The sequence below is a fragment of the Aedes aegypti genome, chromosome 2 (genome assembly GCF_002204515.2).
Source record: "Aedes aegypti strain LVP_AGWG chromosome 2, AaegL5.0 Primary Assembly, whole genome shotgun sequence".
NCBI lineage: Eukaryota > Metazoa > Arthropoda > Insecta > Diptera > Culicidae > Aedes > Aedes aegypti.
Window position 1 is genome coordinate 15,702,556 of NC_035108.1, and position 21,637 is coordinate 15,724,192.

Here is a 21,637-nt window from a genome sequence, read left to right on the forward strand (position 1 = left end):
CAACGCTGCAAGGCATCCCGCTGTTTGAGTGTTGAAATGCATCAGCATTTGCTGCCTGGCATGGCCCGCGTTTCAACCTGTGCTTTTTGGGTCGGCCCGCGTGAGAGATGATGCTGTTTGGGCCGGCCCGTCCGATAGATGATTGTTAGGCGAGCTTTGTTTGTAGTTGACAGACGTACACCCACCCTGGCTCTGACAAATGGGTAATGAAATTTCTCCTGAATCTGCTTCACTCAATCCTTAAACATTTCAACGTTACTACCTCAATTATTTTTTCAGAGTTACTTTGAGACTTCATTTAGATATTTTTTTACTGATCTTTCAACCGAATGCAGAATTTCTTCCTAGAAAATCCGCAGAGGTTAGTTCTAGAGTTAATCGCTATTGTATCTACGGTTACTTTGAACAACTGCAGTCGCTTCTAGCCCTGCAGTGTAGATCCTGGGATTCCTGTTTTAATTCTGGGATTCCGATGATGAAAGAAAAATCTTTGTAAATTTCAACGTAAAATCATGCATATGAAGGGCCATTTGCATTATAGACTTTCAAAATCCACACTAGAATCCTACACCGAAAAAAAAATCCAAGTAAATTTCACCGTAAAATCATGCATATTCAGGGAATACTGTTAAAATACTATGGATATTCTGAGGGTATTCTTCGGAAATTCTTTGGGAATCCTAAGCATTTTGCGAAAAAATCAAAACTATATCACACCACTTCAAACAATTTAATGCGAAGCCGTGTATGAACAATCTAGTGTATTGTGATCAGTTTTGGGCAAGTGTTGATGGGATATCTTGTTGCATCTTGGAATTGATGTATAAATCTTGGAAGCCCCATGAGGATTTCCTACAAGAATTCTTAGTAAAATTTAAAAAAAATCTCGTTGAAATTATCAGCGGAGTCCATTAACAAACTAGAACTATCGTTGAAGGATTTTTCACGAGAGTGTTCCTGAAATTACATCTTAGCAAGAAAAAATCAGTTTTGAACAAACTGAAATGTGTACAAATAGGAAAAATCACGTTTGAAGGGGCCCCTGTAGCATCCGGTTATATTGATTGATAGCGTTTATTTCAACCTTATGGAATAGTTTTAATAGAATGTCGTGTTTTCTGTTAATCAGCAAATACCCGGAGGCCCTATATAATTTGAGCCGGAGGATGGAAATATTTCTATTATAAACCATATTCTCAACCAAGCAGGCCTACAAGCCTTTTAAAATTAATGTTTGTACTCCAAAGATTACTAAACAACTATTCCATAGGTTTACAGAATCATCATGGACAAGCTTCAGGGATTCTCCTAGTGATTTTTCTAGAGCCTTTTTTCAGGAAGACATACAAAGACTCTTCCAGGGATCCCTTTAGAAATTATTTTAGTGTTTCTCTCAGGAATTCGATATGAAAATTTTATATGATTTCTCAAGCTATGCTTTGAATAATTTTCTTCAAAATTTGCTACAGGAAATCGCTAACCAGTCCAACAATGTTACATTACAATATTTCTAGTAAGTTTTTTTTTCAGTTCAACCGATTTTGAAGTCATTATGATCTCAGAATTATAACTAGAAAAATATTCCTACAAGAATATTTCCGAGAATATCCAGAAATATCCAGAAATATTTTTTTACAGAAATTACCGTCTATTATTTATGGAAACTTTCCTGAGTATGTCCTTGGAGGCGTTCTTTAAAAATTCCTGGTGGCTTGGCGTGGCGAGAACTTGGAATTTTGTAAAGTTAAAAAATTCCTAAAGGAAAGTCTCTCAAGGTATTTTAGATAAATTTGTAGTTGCAATATTGAAGAAACTCCAAAAGAAAATAAGAAGAAATTTGAAAAAAAATCCCGTAGGAAACTCAGAAGTTACAGTATTGGACAAAACATTTGCAACTTTTTCGATTTTCCATACAAAATGACCAACTTTAGTAAGCTAGATCTCAGTTATTTATGGACCGATTCGAATAAAATTTTCACAGAATATCAGATATAACTTGAATTTTAACATATATGTTTAAATATTTTTTCCAACCACGAGTTAATAAGTAATAACGGTTTAACTAAAGTGTAATTTTTGACGAAAAATTAAAAACTAATTATCTCAAAATCTGATAGCCTTAAACAAAAACTGTCTTGAGTAAACTTGTTCATCTGGTTAAAATCTACAACTTTGCTGAAAACACCATGAAGCTATTTCTTCAATATGTTTAGTTATATAATTTATAAAAAATCGTCAAAAAATTCACTTTAGTCAAACCGTTACTGCTTTCAAACTTGTGATTGGAAAAATCATTCAAAAATATATGTTAAAATTCAAGTTATGTGTGATGTTCTGCCAAAATTTCATTTTAATCGATCTATAAATAACTGAGATATAGCTCACCAAAGTTGGCCATTTTGTATGAAAAATCGAAAAAGTTGCAAATGTTTTGTCCAATACTGTATGTCTGGATTCTATGGATGAATCGCTGGATGAGTTTGGAGAAAGATCACTTTCTTGAGAAATGGAACACAAAGCTGAGAAGCAGGATATGTGCCAGTGAAGACGTAATGCCTAGAAAAAGAAGAATCCATTTCTGGAGACGAATAATAACTGGATTTTTCAAAAAGGTGCGCTATAAGAATTCATGAAAAAATTCCACAATAATCCCGAAAATTTTTGATCAAAAGCTTAGTACAAACCTAAGTTATATCTGTCAAGAAACTACTAGAGGAAATCGAAATTCTTGTAAATAGTTCCTGGACATAATCTGTGCGCGATATTCAAACTATTTTGTGGAGAAACCACTAGAGATTTTTTTTTAATTCCTCGATGAATCCTCAAGGAAATCATTAAAGTCAATACTGATGAAATCTATATATTAACTCTTGAAGGAATCTCAAACTTTACTTGGAAGCTCCGAAACCATCCTTGAACAAATTGTTAGAGTGATTTATAAATCGATATCTTTCTCTTTATCTATTTTCTGGGGGATCCCTACCGGATTCTTCTAAGGAATACCTGGTAATATATTTAGAAATATTCCTGGAATGATCGAGAAATTCTTATGAGATTATTAATGCAAATTTTACAGGATACCCTGGAAGAATCTCTGTAAGTAATTCAAGATGCAACCATGGAGAAATTATTGCAGAAATCTTTGGATACATCTTCGGAAGGAATTCCAAAAAGAAACTTGAACTGATTTTGGAAAAATCCCTTAACGAATTTATGTTGGAGCCGTCACTGGTTGAACTAATTTCTCGTCAAATGTTGAACATTCCTCCTTACTTACGTGTTCAACAATTAGCGAAAGCAACATGTTTAAAAAAATTCTCAATATTTTTCGGAAAAAAAAATCATCAAATTTTTCGAGCTGTATTATTTATAACCATGAAAACTCAAAATTCACATTGAATGAATTGGCGGCGGACGCATGGCGTGGTGACGCATTTATCTAATCTTGGTTCAATCCAGTCTTAACGTAATGATAATTTCTTGGATTTTTCTTTGCATGTATCATTGTTTCTACCATATGTTGTACGAATGCGAAAAGTTAACTTTAGCCACAGACACACAAACATAACAATGAGAACAATTATCAATTTGAACATAGTATTGCGAACATTAACGCCCAATGCTAAAAATACTGATTTTCACCTTACGGAAACTAAGTGGCACACAATGGTCCAGTTTTCTAAAAAACTGGCAAAAAACAAACTCAAACATTCAACTACAAAATCAAATAGTTAAGAACACAAACAAAAATTTTAAAAGATAATTATTTTCCTTCGTGTTTTGACCCTAATACCCCTATTTAGAGTATTGAAAAACCTTAATTTTTCCTTTAAAACTCAAGTTTTCCATCTTCACCAGAAATTACTAAATTTTAGATTTCAGTATAAGCTTTTCTGGTCGGTAATTTATTTTCACCTAAATTTAACTTTCGCGGATGAAAATTTACTCTCATCTGTCGTTAACCTCATAAAATTAACAGCTGTCACTGTAGATACGTAAAATAATGAAAGAACAGTTTCTTCATATCATACAAATCGCTCCCCGCCACTCCCCGCGGTGATATCTTTTCAAAATGCTCTCTTAACTCTAAGGAATCGATTAGAGAAGAATGCTCTTGCCTAAGTTTGCCTAAACATTCGTTTTATGACCAAGATGAGAGCCTCAAAATGTATGGACAACTGGTGTAGATGAAAAAAAAACGAATTTAGTACTATACCATTTAATTCCACTAGAGTTTGTATCCTTTGACAGATACGCGTATTTCGACCTCAACTGTAAGGCCGTCTTCAGTGTCGTGTACTAGACTCGTATCTGACAAAGGATACAAACTCTAGTGGAATTAAATGGTAGAGTACTAAACTCGGTTTTTTCATCTACTTATAGGTATTCTACTAAACAGCTCGAAGATTTAAAAACAATGGTGAATATGCCCCAAACAGGGTCTGCAACCCAGAAACATGTTCCACAACACTTGTCATGATCAAAACTGGTCTAATATTGAGAATGCGTAATTTTTGCCATGAATTTTCGAATGTGGACCAGTGTGTGGCGGTAGTGCGCAAATGTCAAACCCGAACAAAAGCGATACGAGTGGTACGAGTGAGCATGGTGCTCACTACCCAATATTAGAATTGGGCACTATTTTTCTGTGCGATGAACCAGAGTGTTTTGTCTGTTTGACTGTGATTCAATAACCAAATCTTCAAATAAAAAACTATACAAGTTGATTGATTGATTCTTTATTATGGGGAAATTCAGCCCGAGGCTGGTTCATCCCTGAAAATCATACAACTTGTTACAAAACACTTAAATGAGTAGCGGGCCTGGCTCATAAATCTAACATAAATCTCGCGTTACTTTTAAAAGGACCTATCTAATATTGAGAGGCTCTCTAGGTTTACTTTCTCTTCAATCAATAACCGAGCCTCATTAACCTCTTCTGTTGTGATTTGTATGAAACGCTAGTCAAGGATATTGTCTTTTGATCTATGGACCAATGCACGAGTTCACGATTTTGACATTTGAGCTGTACCAAATTCACTTGCTTCCATGGTCACATAAACAACACGGCACCGCTCAAATGTCAAAGAATGAATTCGGGCATTGGTCCATAGTGAAAAACTTCCCAACAGCTCTAAAGCTGTATTGCACTGTAATAATTGAAAGAGAACGAGAGAGGAGAGAATATCTCATTGTTACATAGGTTCTTTTCAAAAGATACGCGAGAAATCATTATTCTCCATTTTAATTTTATAATTTAAACTGATATAGAATCGGACCTAAAAAGTTACGTTATAAAGAACAAACGTTATATCAAGGCTACGTCATATCGAGGTATAAACAATATACAAACAAGTCTCGATTACTTTTTCAAATCGACGTAAGTAACTTCCATAAGGTTTCGAGAAAATTAATTCAGAAGAATCACGACCTGTCTTCTAAAACTGTTTTAAAATGAATCTCCTTTTTAACATTTTTTCGCCGTGTACATTGCTTAAATTTTGCATACAATAAGCTCGCGTTCAAAAACTAGGGAGTTCCTGTTATCTCCCACGAAAATTTCATTACAAAATGATAAGCCGATTTATTCAGTTACTTTCGACGTTTTTCTACCAGTGTAAAATCGACTCAAGTAGTGTTTTGTTTTGATTCGTGGCTAAGTCACTTTGTCTCTGCTGTCGTTTTGTAAATCCGGACGTTTTAAAAGTGAAAAATCGAGTTTGTTCAGAGCGGAACGTGTAGAATTTCGTCTGCGGAACACGTAGAATCGATAAAGTAAGTTTGTATACTTTTTTGACTTGAGTCTGTTTGAATAAGTTTTCGAGAAGTGTTTTTGGACTTTTGTCGCGAAATTTTGTCTTCTAGCCCGTAGTGGGGTGGTTGGTTGAATGACTCACGCGGGGAAGGAAAAATGGAAAAGCGAAACAGACAAAATAGAACATCGTGAAGTGTCAGGTAGTGGACACAACGCTTGAGGGAGGCGCGCGGGTATCGATTTTCCCACGAACAACGAGTTGAATTGTTGTTGCACTGGCACTGCGGTGTAAACGTAGGTAAACTCACACGGAGCTCTGGTGCTGCTGCTGGCACACAATTACTGCCATTATCAGTATTGTTTGGAGGAGTTTTTATCTGTTTGCTCAAAGATACCGGCATGAGTCGTGACGCGAAATGCTGCAAAAGCAGAAGAGGCATGTGCGCGAATTGTATAAGGGGAGATATAAACAGACACAGCAGTCAGTGTACTCAACGTTGGATTGTTGCTGTTGTTGGAATTGCGAATGGGTGAGTGACATCATCCAAGTTGGCATTGGGGAGGAAATGATTGCTTGCGGGCGTCATAGTAGACCGCCGACGACGAGGAAGGACCAATAATGCAAAAGTAGAGCGAAAAATAAGCTATGTACAAGCCATCCGAGATGGACGTGGAAGTGTCACTTTGGTCTTTGTTTGTCAATTGAAGTGGGTGACGGAGACACTCTTGGGGGATATGAAAATTGGATTTTATGTAAGTGGTTGGTCGGGATGATATCCGAGTTTCTTTTGTGTGTGTGTGTGTGTCTCTGTGCATGACCAGTTGAATTATCTGAAAATGTCTCACGAGAAGGTAGGTTAGATAGGATACAAGATAAATGCAATAAAATGCTGGTTGAGCCAAGGTGATCAGGTTGTCTTGGAATCTAATCCGTGAGTAATTGGAGGAAGAATTATGTCTGTAGATGTAGATAATCTAATATATCTTAAGGCAAATAAAACTAGGTTACAAATAGATTCAAGCATTTTGCGCGTTTTCTTAAATTCGCTGCTTTCGCTACCTCCGTAATGATATGAAAATGTGTGGGAAATTTGTTGTCAGAAATGTTTAAGAAAATAATTTTTCGCAGTACGTAACGTCATTTCAATTGAAGCTCGCTGTAGAACATTTTTAACCGATCCAGTTTAAGAATTTTAGCAGTCAAGCTCATATCTCTTCCGTATCAACTGGTGAGCTCGTTTTATACTTATTTTGTTTTTCTTCCAAAACTTTGGTTTGTTCGGCGATGTTTGTAATAATATTTTAAAACATTATATGTAACAAAAGTTATGTATGGCGAAAATCATATCAAAATCAATATTTATCTAACAACTCATGCAAAGGTTAAAATTTCGAATAAAGATTACGAAAAATAGATTTGAGTATTTTGTACTTTTTGATTCCGTCGAAGTGCACTTTACTGCCATAATTCAATTGTCTCCATCTTACAGCAATCGACTAACAAACTCATTCCTTCTATAGCAGCAAATCATGTCGAGCAATCCAGTGTGAAAATACCGAAATCCAAACAAAAGCTAAATTATACTCAAAAAACGACGGAAAACATCTTCCATCTTCTTGGTTGCTGCACGAAACGAAAGGAAAAGTCGAATGGTGGCCAAAATTTCCCAACAACCCAAAACAAAACTAGTAAAAATGAACACCCATCCGACCCGCACGGCGGCATCCGAACGATACAAAACGTTGTAAGCCAACAAACGCAGCAATAATTGCTGTCTTCGCCACAACAACCCAAACAACAATGTGCATTTCCAAGCGAACAAGTATTTTTTTTATTGGCTGAAGCGTGAGTCTAACCCCAACTGAACTCGATTCAGCGGTTATAGAGACATTTTTAGTACCTTTCACCTTCGGATTGCTTGGGAAAAGTTGCTTTATTTAGGCGCCATTGTGTATCATTTTTAATTAGCATATTTTCGATGGATGAATGCAACTAGCAAGCACCACCTTGTTTCACACTAAAACTTGAAACTACATCGAATGAAATGGTGTCAGTGTCAAGGTCGCGCCCACCGCGACTGGTTGATAGGTTTCTAGTTGTCATGCAAATTTTTGCCGCGTATACTTGGAAATACAGGGACTCCTTTGCGTATTCGTACATGGCAGTGTTTCCACTGCAAGTTGGTCAAAATCTATCAAATCAAATGATATATCGTATTTTACATACTTTATTACAGGTGTCATTTGAGTGCTTTGAGAAGGTCCAAGTAATCGGGTTCGGGATTTGTATACCTTCCATTGTGCGTTGAGCGTATTGATGACAAAGTTGCGACTGATCAGTCGACGATGGGCTACTGATTGGTGAGCTCGTTTCATGCTTATGGACATTTTCATCGTAACAATGTTATAATTTATGTATGATTCGTCACTACAAGTGTAAACCCTTTTTCATGTTTTATATAATACAGTCAACTCTTTCCTACTCAATTATCCTCATCTCGATATCGAGTTAGAGAATCAAAGTATAAGTTCGTTATCATGGCTATCTCTATGGTGTCTTGGATTGCAGTTACATTGGTTTTATGTTCTATAACTCGATACCTGCCTAACTCGGCGAAATCCTAGAGAAGCTACCGAAGGAACTTTCGGAGAAACTTCCATAAGAACTTTTGAAGGAGCTTATGGAGGAAATCTTACATGTACTTCCGGAGAAACTCCTGGTAAAACTTTCGGAGTTACTCCTGGGAAAAGTTACGGAGGAACTTCAAGAGATATTTCTGGAGGAATTCTTACGGAAACTTGCGGAGTAACTTTCAAATGATATCTTGAATGAACTGTTGGGTGACAAAACGTCGAAAGGACAAAACATCGAAGGGACAAAACGTCTAATGGACAAAACTTCAAAAGAAGAAAATTGTAAGGAAACAAAAATTTCTTGGAAGAATGATTCTCTTCCGAAAGAATAAATGATTCCCTATGCGCCGAACGTTATTGATCCCACAAGATGTGGAAAAAAATCCAAACCGCTGTTGAAAATTGACTGCTTTCGACGTTTTGTCCCTTTCGATGTTTTGCCTTTCGAATGTTTTATCTTTCGACATTTGGTCCCTAAACCTTTGTAGGTATTGGAAAAGAACAAGAAGACAATTCCAACTCCAGGATAGCACAAAGAAAACAATCTTGTCCATTCTCTGCAGACAGCTACTGTCTGATAACTCAACTAGCAACTGCCGCTCCTTTTATTCAATCCAGGTATCTACAATTCATACAATTCCAAGCTTGGCATAGCATTTCTCTAAATAGTACCACCGACGATGCCCGTATATTCTACCTACGGGTGCGACGTGCGACACTACAATCCCAACAGAAGGAACTCTTAAGGGAAATTCCGGAGAATTCGTTGCGGATCTCAGAGGAATTTTTACAGAAACTTTTACTAGATCTTCCGGAGGTGTTCCTACACGAACTTCTGGAGGAGCTTCCTGAGGAACTGGCGGAGTGATTCCTAGAGGAGCTTGCGGAGAAATTCCATTATAAACTCGGAAAAATTCCAAGAGAAATTTCTGGAAAAACTACTTGTGGAACTTCTGAAGTAATTCCTAACGGGACTTGTGGGAGAAAATTTAGGGGAGGAACTCCTAGTGGAACTTTCGGAGAAAATTCTTGCAGAACTTACGGAGGAACTTCTAGGGAAATTGCCGGAGGAACTATTAAGAAAACTTGCGGAAGAACTCTTAGAGGAATATCCGGAGGAACTTTCCAAAGACATAATAAAAAAAAGCTTCCAGAAGAACTCCAGAACTGGAGAAACTTCTGAAGGAAATCTAAGAAATCTTCCGGAAGACCTACCAAGGGACTAGTACAACGTCGGGATAAACTTCCAGGGAAACTTCTACAGGAGTTTCTGGAGGAAATCCTAGAGGAACTTTCGGAGGAACTTCAAAAGGAACTATCGGAGGAACTGCTAGCGGAATTTTCGGAATATTCTTTGGGGAACTTCTGGAGGAATCCCTAGCGGAACTTCAGGAGGAACTCATAGTGGAACTTCTGGAGCAACTTCTGGGCAAACTTTTAGAGGATCTTCCGAAGGATTTATTAAAAAACTTGCGGAGGAACATTTAGGGAAACTTACGGGTGAACTTCTAGAGAAACTTCAGAAGTGGGAAAGTGAAAATTCTGGAGAAGAAGCTTTCGAAGGAAATCCTTGTCGAGTTTCCGAAAAACCTGCCGGAGTAATTTGATGCAAAAATTAGAGAAATTTCCAAAGCAACTTTATAAGAATTTCGGAAGGTATTTCTAGAGAAACTTCAATAGGAACTGTCAATGAAACTTCAGGAAAATCTTTCTAGAGGAGCTTCCGGAGGAATTCCTAGAGGAAGTTAAAGGAGCAATCCTTGAGAAACTTTCTGAAGAACTTCTAGAGAACTTGCTGGAAGAACTCTTTGCGGAGATTCAAGAATATTCCGGGAAAAAGTTTTGGGATACATTTTACAGCAACTTACAGAAGAATCCTCTACACAAAATCCAAGGAGAAGTCTCGGAAGATCATCTAGAGAATTTTCTAGAGAAACACAAAGTGAAACTTTTAGAGGAAATCCGAGAACCTTTTTGAGAAATTTTTAGAGTAATTTTCGAGTAAACTGCTATAGAAAAGTTCAGAGGAACTACTACAAGAACGTCCGGATGAACTGCAACAGGAACTCCTACAACAAATAAAAAAATCATAGAGATTCCAGAAAAATCCAAGAGAAACACCCGAAGACCTCCTAAAGGAACTTCATGATAAACTCCTAGAAGAAATCTGAAAGCATTTTTAGAGGAACTGCCGATAGAATTCCTAAAGCAGCTTGTAATGGAACTTTCGGAGGGACTTTTAGCTGATCTTACGAAAGAAACTTTTAGAATTTCTTACTAAAAAAGTACTAGACCTTAACCTTAACTTCCAGGAGAAACTTTTGGAAGAACTTCTAGAGAACTTGCTGGAAGAATTTCCGGAAAATTCCGGAGAAGTTGTGGGAGTATGAGAGACTATTATGATCGATGAAAAAATATTCGGTATCCTTAGGACAATTTAACCCTCTAATACCCAACCCCGCCTTTAGACGGGGTACACTTTGGAATTTTGTGTATTTTTTCGTTGCTCGGAAATCAAAATGATTTTATTTTTGGCTTATACCTTGACTCATAACACGCATATAAGAAAAGTTTTTTATGACTTTTGAAACTTTTTTGTATTTTTAGAAATTGTTTGAAAAATTGCATTCTTATATAACCTATAAATGCCTGGGCTTCATTTAACGTGTTATATAAAAAATCGTACCTTTTATATTTTTCTACGATTAACCTATCACAAAAGAAGAGCCTAGTGGTATTAAAATCATTTAAAACCTGTTTTTCCGTTAGTTACACGGAAAATAAAATACGCTCCAAAAAAAAAAAAAAAATAAAAATTTAATATTTTTAAAAATACCGTAACAATTTAAATTTTTATTATTGCCAAAACTCAACAACTAGAAAAGGCTTCAAGAAAAAATGAAAAAAGCTGGGGATGTTCAAAAATAAAAATTATAAAAATCAAAAACCAAAATTTAAAAATTTGCGTATAAAAATAAATAAATGCCCAAAACATATTTAGAACGATTTTAGATAACGAAAAATAATACTTAAATCGAAAATAAAAATTTGGGTATTAGACGGTTAAATAACCTAGTATTGGCTTATTGTAAATAACAGTGTTATCAAATGACAAACTTGCAAGAAGACCGGAAACTGGAATGAACGGAGAATGGAAAACTTCCAAGGCTAGCGTTGACAGTTAAGCGACAAGACAGAAGTTTTGGAATAAATTCTACAACAACTTCCAGAAGAACTCTTTAGATAAAATCCTAGCGGAACATCCGGACGATCACCTAGGGGACCCAGTGTTGATAGACTCACACTCAAAATCTCAATCAATACGCTCTCCCGTGAGAGCAAACTCATTAGAGATCTGCTTCGTAAATCTCAAACTTGAGATTTTGATGCAAAATCAACTCAATCAACTCAAACCGTAAAAAATGATTCAGTCGCAAAACCCGGCAAAAACTCGTGAAACCCGAATGTTGTTGTTTACGTTAGAACGGATTACTATAACTTTACCAGACTAACAACAAATTATTGCCGTGTGTGAGTAAACTGCGGAAATACGAGACAATGAGTTAAAAAGGTGAGCCAACTCATCCATGATTTTTTGACTGCTGAGTTGCATGATTGACAACTCACACATGATAAATCTCAAGCGTGAGTTGTGAGAAATTGAGTTTTTCACAACACTGAGGGGAACTACCGGAGAAACTTTTAGTGAACGTTCCGGGAACTTCTAGTGGAACTCCTTGAACAATTTTTGGGTGAATTGCTACAGGAAAGTTCAGAAGAACTCCAACAGAAACTTCCGGAGGAACTCCTACAGGACCTTCCGAAGCAACTCTTATAAGAACTCACAAAAGAATTGCTACATGAACTTTCGGAGAAACTTTTACAGGAACTTCCGGAAGAAAAAAATCCAAGGGAACATCCGAAGAACTCCTAGATGAACTTCAATTGGAACTTCCGGAGGAAATTTTAGCGGATCTTACGGAAGAAATTCTAAAGGAACTTACGAAAAAACTACTAGACAAATTTTGAGAGGAACTTGTAGTAGGCTGAGATGAAGAATAATGTAACAGTAGGCTGAGAAAGTAAACGTACAATAAATGTCATTAATATTATAGTTCTCAACTGAACATGTTGTGTTCTCACATTACTACATTGGCGACGAAGATTTGTTCGAACTCCCGTACCGGGTTGAAAAAAGAGAAGGTGGACGAAGAAGAAAATATGGACCAAGTTGAAAAACATTTGTGCTAGTACTAGCCAAATCGGGAAGTGGTTGAAGAGCTTTTACTGAAGTCTGAATTTCCGGCAGATTTCCAGACTTGATTTTGGACTAACGCTGCCTTATGGAAAGTAACAGCGGTCATTTGTGTGGCGGATGGACGATTTTTCTGGTGAGTTTTGTGATCAAATGTGTTACTGGTTGTGTGAATTTTATGTGCGCAAGTGAACCGACTTTATGCACCGAGGATCCACCGATGTAAAGTAAGATGAACTTAATTATGAACTCTTTGATTGTTGTATTGGATGTTATAATAATAATTGAAAAAAAAAGAATCAAGAGAAGGTCGTATCAGATACGTAATGTGAATATTATTTACATAAATCTTGAGTTGACTGAAAAATCACATTTTTCTACGGAACTACTTCAGTATAAAATGATCTGCATTTTGATAATTTCTAAATCATATTTGTTTGAATACGCTAAGCAAATTGACAGACAACTATTTTTCAGATGGACTGATCAATTCCATGCTTACTGTGATAATATTTTGAAAAGGGTAAAAATACAACGTAAACATTCAATCACACTAAGACTTGAGATAAAAATTTAATTTCCAAATATACACTTTTATAATAGTCTTCAGGGATGCCTAGCTCGATTCATCATGGAAATTTTCCTAAATATTTTAATTGTGCATTAGAATTAAAAAAACAAACTTTGTGGCTAATCTGCACTAAAACAACGAGAAAAAGAAAGATTCTAGATTATTAGGAAAAGTAGTACTTAGCGAACTGAATACGAAATACGGTCTTTCATAAATTATTATCATTAAACATTGTTTGATATGCATTAAATTAGTCGTTTTTAATTAATATAACTTTTATTTTCAACTTGGAATAGTATCATGAAGCCTCAGTTTATATATATTATTTATATTTAATAGTTTAATTGCTAAAGGATTCGGAGAAAAAGTTAAAGATGAATTTCTATCTATTTGATACAGAAATGAACTGATAGTTTTATTTATGGAAGTTGAACACTTGAGAATTTATCTGATGTATTGTTTACAGAACACTGAAAAAAGTCAAGAAGACAACTTACCTTAACTTAAATTGATTGTGCAGTTGTGTTATTAATTTTAAGCTATGTTGCTACTGTCTTGAATCTGTTATTGAATTTGAATTGAACGTGTACCATTCATAAAATTGATTCATTAGAATAGTTATCTAATTTATACTTTTATGAACTATACCGACGTTTACGTCATCGCGAACTATTTAGCCAAATGAAGACTATTTATAATCAACAGTACGATTTAATTGATTTTACTTGGGTCAAATCGAAATATTTAAAACAATATCTTAAGGACGAAAGTTAAGCAATTCAATGTTCCAATTAAACTAGCGCATTAAATATTATCTCTACCTAAACGGTCTACAAACTCGTGTGACATAAATAGATGAATAAATAATTATATATATATAATTGAATTGTGTTATTCAAAAAAAAAAAAAAAAAAAAATAGTGTAATAATCTTTCACGTGAATAATCGTGATTTCATTGAGAGCAGGAAATATAGAACTATACTTCTAAAGTTACAAATTCCCAGATAATGTGTGTGACTAACTTGAAATTACAAATAATTCGTGGAGAAAATAATAGCATCTGAATTGAAGAGCAAAGGTTATGAAAGCTGACAATGCACGATGATGTAATATGTATGGTAACTAAGATATGATCAGTATACTTTAGAGGAAAAAGTGACCGTCTCTAAAAAAAAGGGTTGAATCAAAGATGAAATAACCTAGAGATTTCACGTATAAGTTACAGTTTTACAGTGAATTTAAGAAGTAAAATGTGCGGCGAATTTTTGTCTAGCAAGATAACAACAAAATAAGGAGTTTAGATGAGTTTTGGGAAATCACACTCGAATTTCTTATGAAAATAGTAGATAATCTGATAATGATCCTAGCCTCTTTCTGTATCCAAATATAGGGGATAAAGTTATCCTAGTCTATTTGGAGTTGAAAATAAAAATACAAGCGAAGGGAAATTCGAATTCTAGTTCGCTGTATACAAGGAGTTAAAGGAGGTTTACGCAACCTTAGTCTAATTCCTATAAAGAAACGTAGGGAACTTAACCGAAGTTCTAGTCCGTTTCTGTATCCAAATATAGGGGATTAAGTTATCCTAGTCTATTTGGAGTTGGAAATAAAAATACAAGCGAAGGGAAATGTTAATTCCAGTTCGCTGTATACAGGGAATTAAAGGAGGTTTACGCAACCTTAGTCTAATTCCTGTAAAGGAACGTAGGGAACTTAACCGAAGTTCTAGTCCGTTTCTGTATCCAAATATAGGGGGTAAAGTTATCCTAGTCTATTTGGAGTTGAAGCAGATATAAGAATGAAGAGGATTTCGAATCCTAGTCCATTCTAGATTGAGCTTGAAAAGACCTCAGTCAATAAAAGACCAAAATGAAGGAAGGTATTTCAGTTCATTTGGCATATTATTTAGTCTATCACGAGATGTAGGAAGTCAGCAGAACTTTAGTCCATCTCCTTAAATAATAAAGAGATATACATAGGGAACAAAATGTTCTAGTCTGCAATAGAAAGACCAGATGAAGGAGATACGTCTCAGACCATTTGGCAATCTAGTCTACCTCAAGATAAAGAAATTGATTTCAATCATAAATTTAATTTTATCTTGTAGTAAAAGGGTACAAAACATTTAAATAACATAAAAAAAAATATTTTGAAGTTTCTTTTACAGATTGTTATTTTTACTAAATTTCAAGAATGAAGCTATACTGCGTAAGAATGATTATCAAGAACTAGAAAAAAACGTTTTATGATCAATTCAAAATGTCTACGGTATAGGTCAAAAATCTCTGTTTGGAAAAAGAGATAATAAGTATTGAGAATGTCTAAGTATATAATATTTTAATTTCCTAAATGATGATCAATTTACTGCGTATTTATTTCCAACCACATTTAGATTACTGCGCTATGAAGAGGGCATTACAACAGAAGGACCAATGGATCAAAACCAATGCTGGAAATACCGTCATCAATCATAGTGTAGCTTTGCTGATCACACCACTGAAGCAACACAACAAGCAAGAAATCAAAATATTCGATGAGACTTGGAATTCGATGTAAGATAAAGTTTTAGAGATCTTTGTCATGTATCTACTAAAAATAGGGTATATTAGTTACGAAGGAAGATTCTATGAACGTTTTATATATTTCAATTTTGATTCTGTTGTTATATATAAAAAAAAGTTATTTCATATCATATTACTATTTGAAGAAAGGGAGAGATGTAGTAGGCTGAGATGAAGAATAATGTAACAGTAGGCTGAGAAAGTAAACGTACAATAAATGTCATTAATATTATAGTTCTCAACTGAACATGTTGTGTTCTCACATTACTACAGAACTTTTAGGAGAAAAGTATGAAAAACTTTCGGAAGAACTTCTAGAGAACTCGCTGGAAGAACTCCTAGAGGAATTTCTAGAGTAAGTTTCGGAATAAATTCTATAGCAACTTCCAGAACAATTTCCGAAGTAACTGCTACAGGAACTTTCTGTATAACTCTAACAGGAATATGCGCAAAAAAAATCTAGAGAAACTTCCAGAAAATCCATGAGAAACATCCGAAGAACTGCTAGATGAACTTTAATTGGATCTTCCGGAGGAAATTTTAGCGGATCTTACGAATTCTTGAATTCGAAACTAGAAACTTTCTGAATCTGAGTTATTGGGTCAATAAGTGGCTTGGTAGCTTTGTTGGTAAAGCACTCGTCTAGCATACAAGACTCGTGGGTTCGAATCCCATCTGAGCACGTAGATTTTTTTTCATAATTCATAATCCATCCTTCACGCGTTAATTAATCATTTAATTCTACTAGAGTTTATATCCTTTGACAGATACGCGTATTTCGACCTTAATTTTAAAAATCGTCTTCAGTGTCGTGTACTAGACTCGGCTTGAGACGGCTTCACGAAAGTTCGAGTTACGCGTATCTGATAAAGTATGCAATCTCTAGTAGAATTAAAAAGTATAGAACTAATTTTAGTTTTAATTCAATATAGGTATTCCACTGAACTGCTCGAAGATTTATTATCATGTAGGGGAAGACGGGGTAAGAGCGCCCGCCGGGGTAAGACGGACCACTTTCAGTTTGGCATGAAAATGGAGATTTTCTCAAAAGTTCACCAAGCACTTTCCATAAACACAAGATTTTTGACATTACGAACCATTTAGGGTGATATTTACATTAAAATTTACATAACAAATATTAAAAACAGAGTTTCTGCTTGTCAATATCGAATTTGATCTAAATTTGACAGATGTTCATTTAAGGATTTCGGAAGGGATTTTTTTGTAAAAATATAGAAAATTACCCGTCCATGCTTTAACAGAAATGTGAAATATGCTTCAGTGAAGTGAAATATGAATTGTAAAGATTTAGTTTTGAAATAAGGCCAAAGTTGTAAAAATTGCGTAAGCGGGGTAAAACCGACCACTACACACTTAAACAGACTCTCTGAGTTCGGTGATTTTTTTTACAGATTTGATTCGGTGATTTTGTAAAATACAGATGCTTCGGTAAACAACAGCCTGTTTACCGAAGGCTGTGAATAAAATTGCCGTCTTTCGGTGATTCTATTAAGATTTGACGAATACGGTAAAACTTTTCACAGACAAATCAGTAAATGAGTCAAAGCACGGAAGTCGGTGAAATATAAAGCTGACTTTTCGGTAAACAAAGCGCTGATTACCGAATTCGGTAACGTAGCAGCACGAACTGTCAAATCCGCCATAATCAGTTTTTCAACTGACTGCAAATCCTGTAGTGAGGAAGTCATTTCCAAAAAAAATTAAAGTGAGAAAAGTGTAATTTCAAATGGAGCAAGAGCTGAAATATGTACAAGAGGAGGATGATCGCATTTGTAAGAAACCCCCGTCGCTAGTAGTGTGAGGAAATTTGTTGGATGTGCGGTCTGCTGAGGTCCGATAGTTATTCCCGTTGGAGGTGGCTTGAGAACTGGGTTTGGTTAGGCATTTGGCATATTTGTACTATGTTTCAATGTCTTCAATGTGCCGTCAAACCCCTCCGACAAAGATTTCTTTTTGTTCATCGCAGGTTTACAAGCACCAGCAGATTCACTACAACCGGAACGAAATTTGTGCATGCGCGTTTCCAATAAGTGCGAAGTGAATTTATTGAACCGTATCTTTAAGTGAAAAATAAAAATTTGGCCCTCTCAACAGAATATCATGTCTTTTTTATATCGACTATATATTTAAAAATATCACAAACATTTCTGTGGCTTGAAAAATTACAGTTTTTCGGTAATTCCAGGGATCAATATTGATTTGAAAATTACCGATTTTCGGTAAATTGAATTACATTCCAAGCTCAATTGATTCGGTAAAATTTACCGATCAATCAGCAATTTTGACAGTTGGTCCTGCTGATCCAAATTACTGATCGATCGGTAATTTTGTTGATTACCGAACTCATTACCGACCGTTCAGCTGTTGAGATTTCGGTAAATGAATTACCGAAGTCGGTAGTTTTTTCCAAGTGTGTATGAATGGGGTAAGACCGCCACCCCTTATTTATACCAAATAAAATGTCTAAACCATTTTAAGAGTTGTAACTATGTTGTTCATTACTTTTCAAGTAAAATGAAACCAATTTGGTTAAAAATACAAGCCAAATCCGCATATTTTTCCAAAATATGGATGTTTTAAGGTGATAATAAATATATATCTATGTTTTTTTGAATTATTAAACCCTAAACATAATTCAATATCTACGTTCATCCATGTAGAATTCATTAAACATTGTACTTTTCAATATCACAAGGAACTGATATATTTTTTTGCAAAATTGTGCACGAAAATCGTGGTGTTCGCTCTTACCCCGTGGGTGGGCGGTTTTACCCCGTCGCCAAAAATAATCGTGATAAGACATCACTTTTTAAAGCTTCAAGAAATAAATATTTTATTACAAATACAACACCTGTGATATTTTTTGATCATACCTGAGGCTTTAAAAAACGATATACTGCGTCGAAAAAAGATTTATTGGTTCCTGATTTTGACATATGAATTAAATTGCTTAGGCGGGCGGTCTTACCCCGTCTTCCCCTACGTTTTTGTTTGACCCTCTGGATTTTTCAACAAAAATCGTTGAAAATATTGTATATTTCATAAAAGTTTGTAAGTTTCAAATATGTCCACTTAATAATTATACAAATGTACTGTAATGCAATCGAACGAAGTTTTGTAAAAATTGACAATTATAGAGAGTATCTATTGGACTTCAATGTCACGTTTTGAATGTTTCAATTTGAATAGGTTTACGAATACGCAATAGGGTAACGACTGTTTATTTTGATCTTAATCGCTAACAGTTGGCGCCAGTGGCAAAAAGTACAGACAACAACCCTTCGAACACTCAGTTTATCTGTGCTGGCCGCCGAGCGACGACATTGTTGTTTGTATTCCTCCCACTGATCGCGCTACGCTGGATTCTCAAATTTCTCAAACTTTCAACACAAGCGCATGGAAGAATGGTAGTCGGAGAACTGTCAAAACGTATGGAAAATAATGAAAAACGTAAATTACTTGCAATTTGGAAACTGGATCAAAAAAGTAGTGATTAGAAGTCAAGTGTAAAGTGAATACATAACTTTTTGTGTTTAGTTCATCTTCCGTAGAGCTTTCTTTGCATCAGGATTTCGTTTTTACTACCACTGAAAAAGAGCCATCTATTGCCTTTTCAGTTTTGAATATCGCCCTATTAGGTCAATTGATTACACAAATTCAATAATAAAACAGTGCCTTGTACAAATATGAATTCGAGTCACTATAGGAGACAATTTGCACTTGTCGCTGTAATATGCTAGATAAGTAGGCGCTGATTGAAGCAATCTATTTCGAACCGATTGTCAAAGCCTGCTTGAATTTGGTTCATTTTTATACATGTGTACTGACCTACATATGGCGATATGGATTATCTGGTATCCAGTGAGGTTATTTTTGCTTCGGCAAAGAGAAACCTAAACCGCTTGTTAGTTTTTTTGATTAAGGACGTCACGTGCCGAGCAGCGGAGCACCCGGTGCTGCCTAAATGTCTAGCAAAAATAATCGAAAGATTTCAGTCAGTAGGCCGAGCAAAAAGGCTCTGTATACGAGAAAACGATACCATTGAGAAAAAAACTGGCGTCATATTTAGTTTTTTTGTCTTATTGGATCTCCTTGGCAAAAAGCCATAACTATACTTTTATCACAGCAAACAGACTTAGAACACATTCTTTTCAAATCCATCACCCAGTTCACACCATCATCATCCGGTCAGTACGTTGCACGAAATGCTGCAAGACCTGCAGAAGGCGCTAGTCTCAAACGTCAAACACGAAGAAAACGATGCGCGCGCCTCTGGTTGTGAGATTTGAAACACAGTGATTTTGATAGTATCGTTAAATGAGTGACCGATGGAAATCCCATCAGTGTTTCGTCTGTTTGTCTATTTTTTTATCGTCGTCACTTTGGTCGCTTGCTTTGATCATCCAATTCTCTCCCTCAAGTATACTTTAAGCAGTTGTACGTAATTTAACATGGTTAGTTGTTTTCAGCCTTCGATCAAACTGCAGCAGCATCCAATGATCTCCCAAATCTGAACCTCTAGATTCGATTGCTTCGACTCATTAAATTAGTGTCGGCGGTACTCTTTTTTCTCTGGAGAATGGCATCACCTCGCGCTTTAGGGCGTTTTCCCCTTTTTGGTCATTGATTATGTGTTGTTTATTTTCAGTGCAGATTCTAGCCTCAACGGTGAGCAGCGCCGCTAGTTACTGTTCCCGAGCGGTGAAGAGTGTAGTTCGGACGACCTTCACTGTGGCCGTCGATGCCATGATGGTGTTTTCGCTTTTGGTAGTGTGTTTCAGTTTGGCCACTTTTACGCCTTCTATCGAGTCTTATTGATATTTTTGTTTGATTGTTTTTTTTTGTGTTTACTCAGGTCAAGATACGTAAGGTTTTTCTTTGTTTTGTTTTATAAAGGCATTTTATATTATTTTCTGTCCTATTGTTGATTCTGTTGGAGATATTTTATCAAGATAAAATAAATAAATATCGTTAAATTCTTTTATCGTTGGTTTTAATTTTAAACAACTTATCCGAATTTATGTGTGTATTCTTTTTACCGAAATCTTCCCTCTCAGGATAACTTTTTTCATCATATATTTTACGCAAGAAAAGAAAAGAAAAGGAAATATATATATATATATTTTTTAATGTTCTAGGTCATTCATTTTTTTTAACTAATTTCAACGTAAACTTCAAATTTAACTATTTGGAACAAACACTCTCATATGATCTGGGTGGGACGGAGTACACGAAACGAGAAGTGTAGGCATATTCTGAAGGTGGCCCTAGTGGTCATGCTGCATAAAAGGACTGGTCAAACTATAGAAATGGAAACGCCTTTTTCGGAAGAAAAAACGTAGACTAGAGGAAATGGAGCAGCTGTGATGGTCTCATAAATCCGAAAGGTCTTCCAGAAGTTCAACGCATTCCGCAATGACTTCGAGCTAAAAGCAGAGATGTGCAGGAATACTGATGGGAACATCTTGACGAACGTAATGTGATTGAAAGGTGGAAGCAGCACTTCGATGAACATCTGAATGGTGCTGAACGTGGGGATAATTAGGGTCAAGATAAGAGAGGAGATGTCTACGTCAGTTTTGGGGACTATGGAGACCAATCAGCTTTGAGGGAAATTGAGCATGCCATTCATAAGCTCAAGAACAATAAAGCTGCTAGTAAAGATGGAGTTGAACTCATAAAGATGGGTCCGGAGTATTAAGACACACCAGCTGTTTGTAACGTTTTCAACATTCCTTATCTTCGATGTAATAAAATTAATATTCCGTTACCTTTTAGTCATCCCTGTTTTGCATTTGAAGTTTTACTCTTCCAGCATCTTAAAAACCCCCCTAAACGA

The 21,637-nt window shown here is 35.7% G+C and overlaps 1 protein-coding gene across 14 annotated transcripts in view; it reads left to right on the forward strand.

The window, feature by feature from the left end:
- Positions 1–20,780, forward strand: part of LOC5565513 (glycogenin-1) — a 159,209-nt gene extending 138,429 nt beyond the window's left edge. For 13 of the 14 annotated variants that reach the window (XM_021839989.1, XM_021839982.1, XM_021839991.1 and 10 more), the window contains one exon: positions 20,447–20,780. In XM_021839989.1, the coding sequence (XP_021695681.1) occupies positions 20,447–20,616 (170 nt within the window). In that variant the 3' untranslated portion in view covers positions 20,617–20,780. The remainder of the gene's footprint in view (positions 1–20,446) is intronic. The other variant, XM_021839987.1, reaches the window with a different exon arrangement.
- Positions 20,781–21,637: the final 857 nt, after the last annotated feature.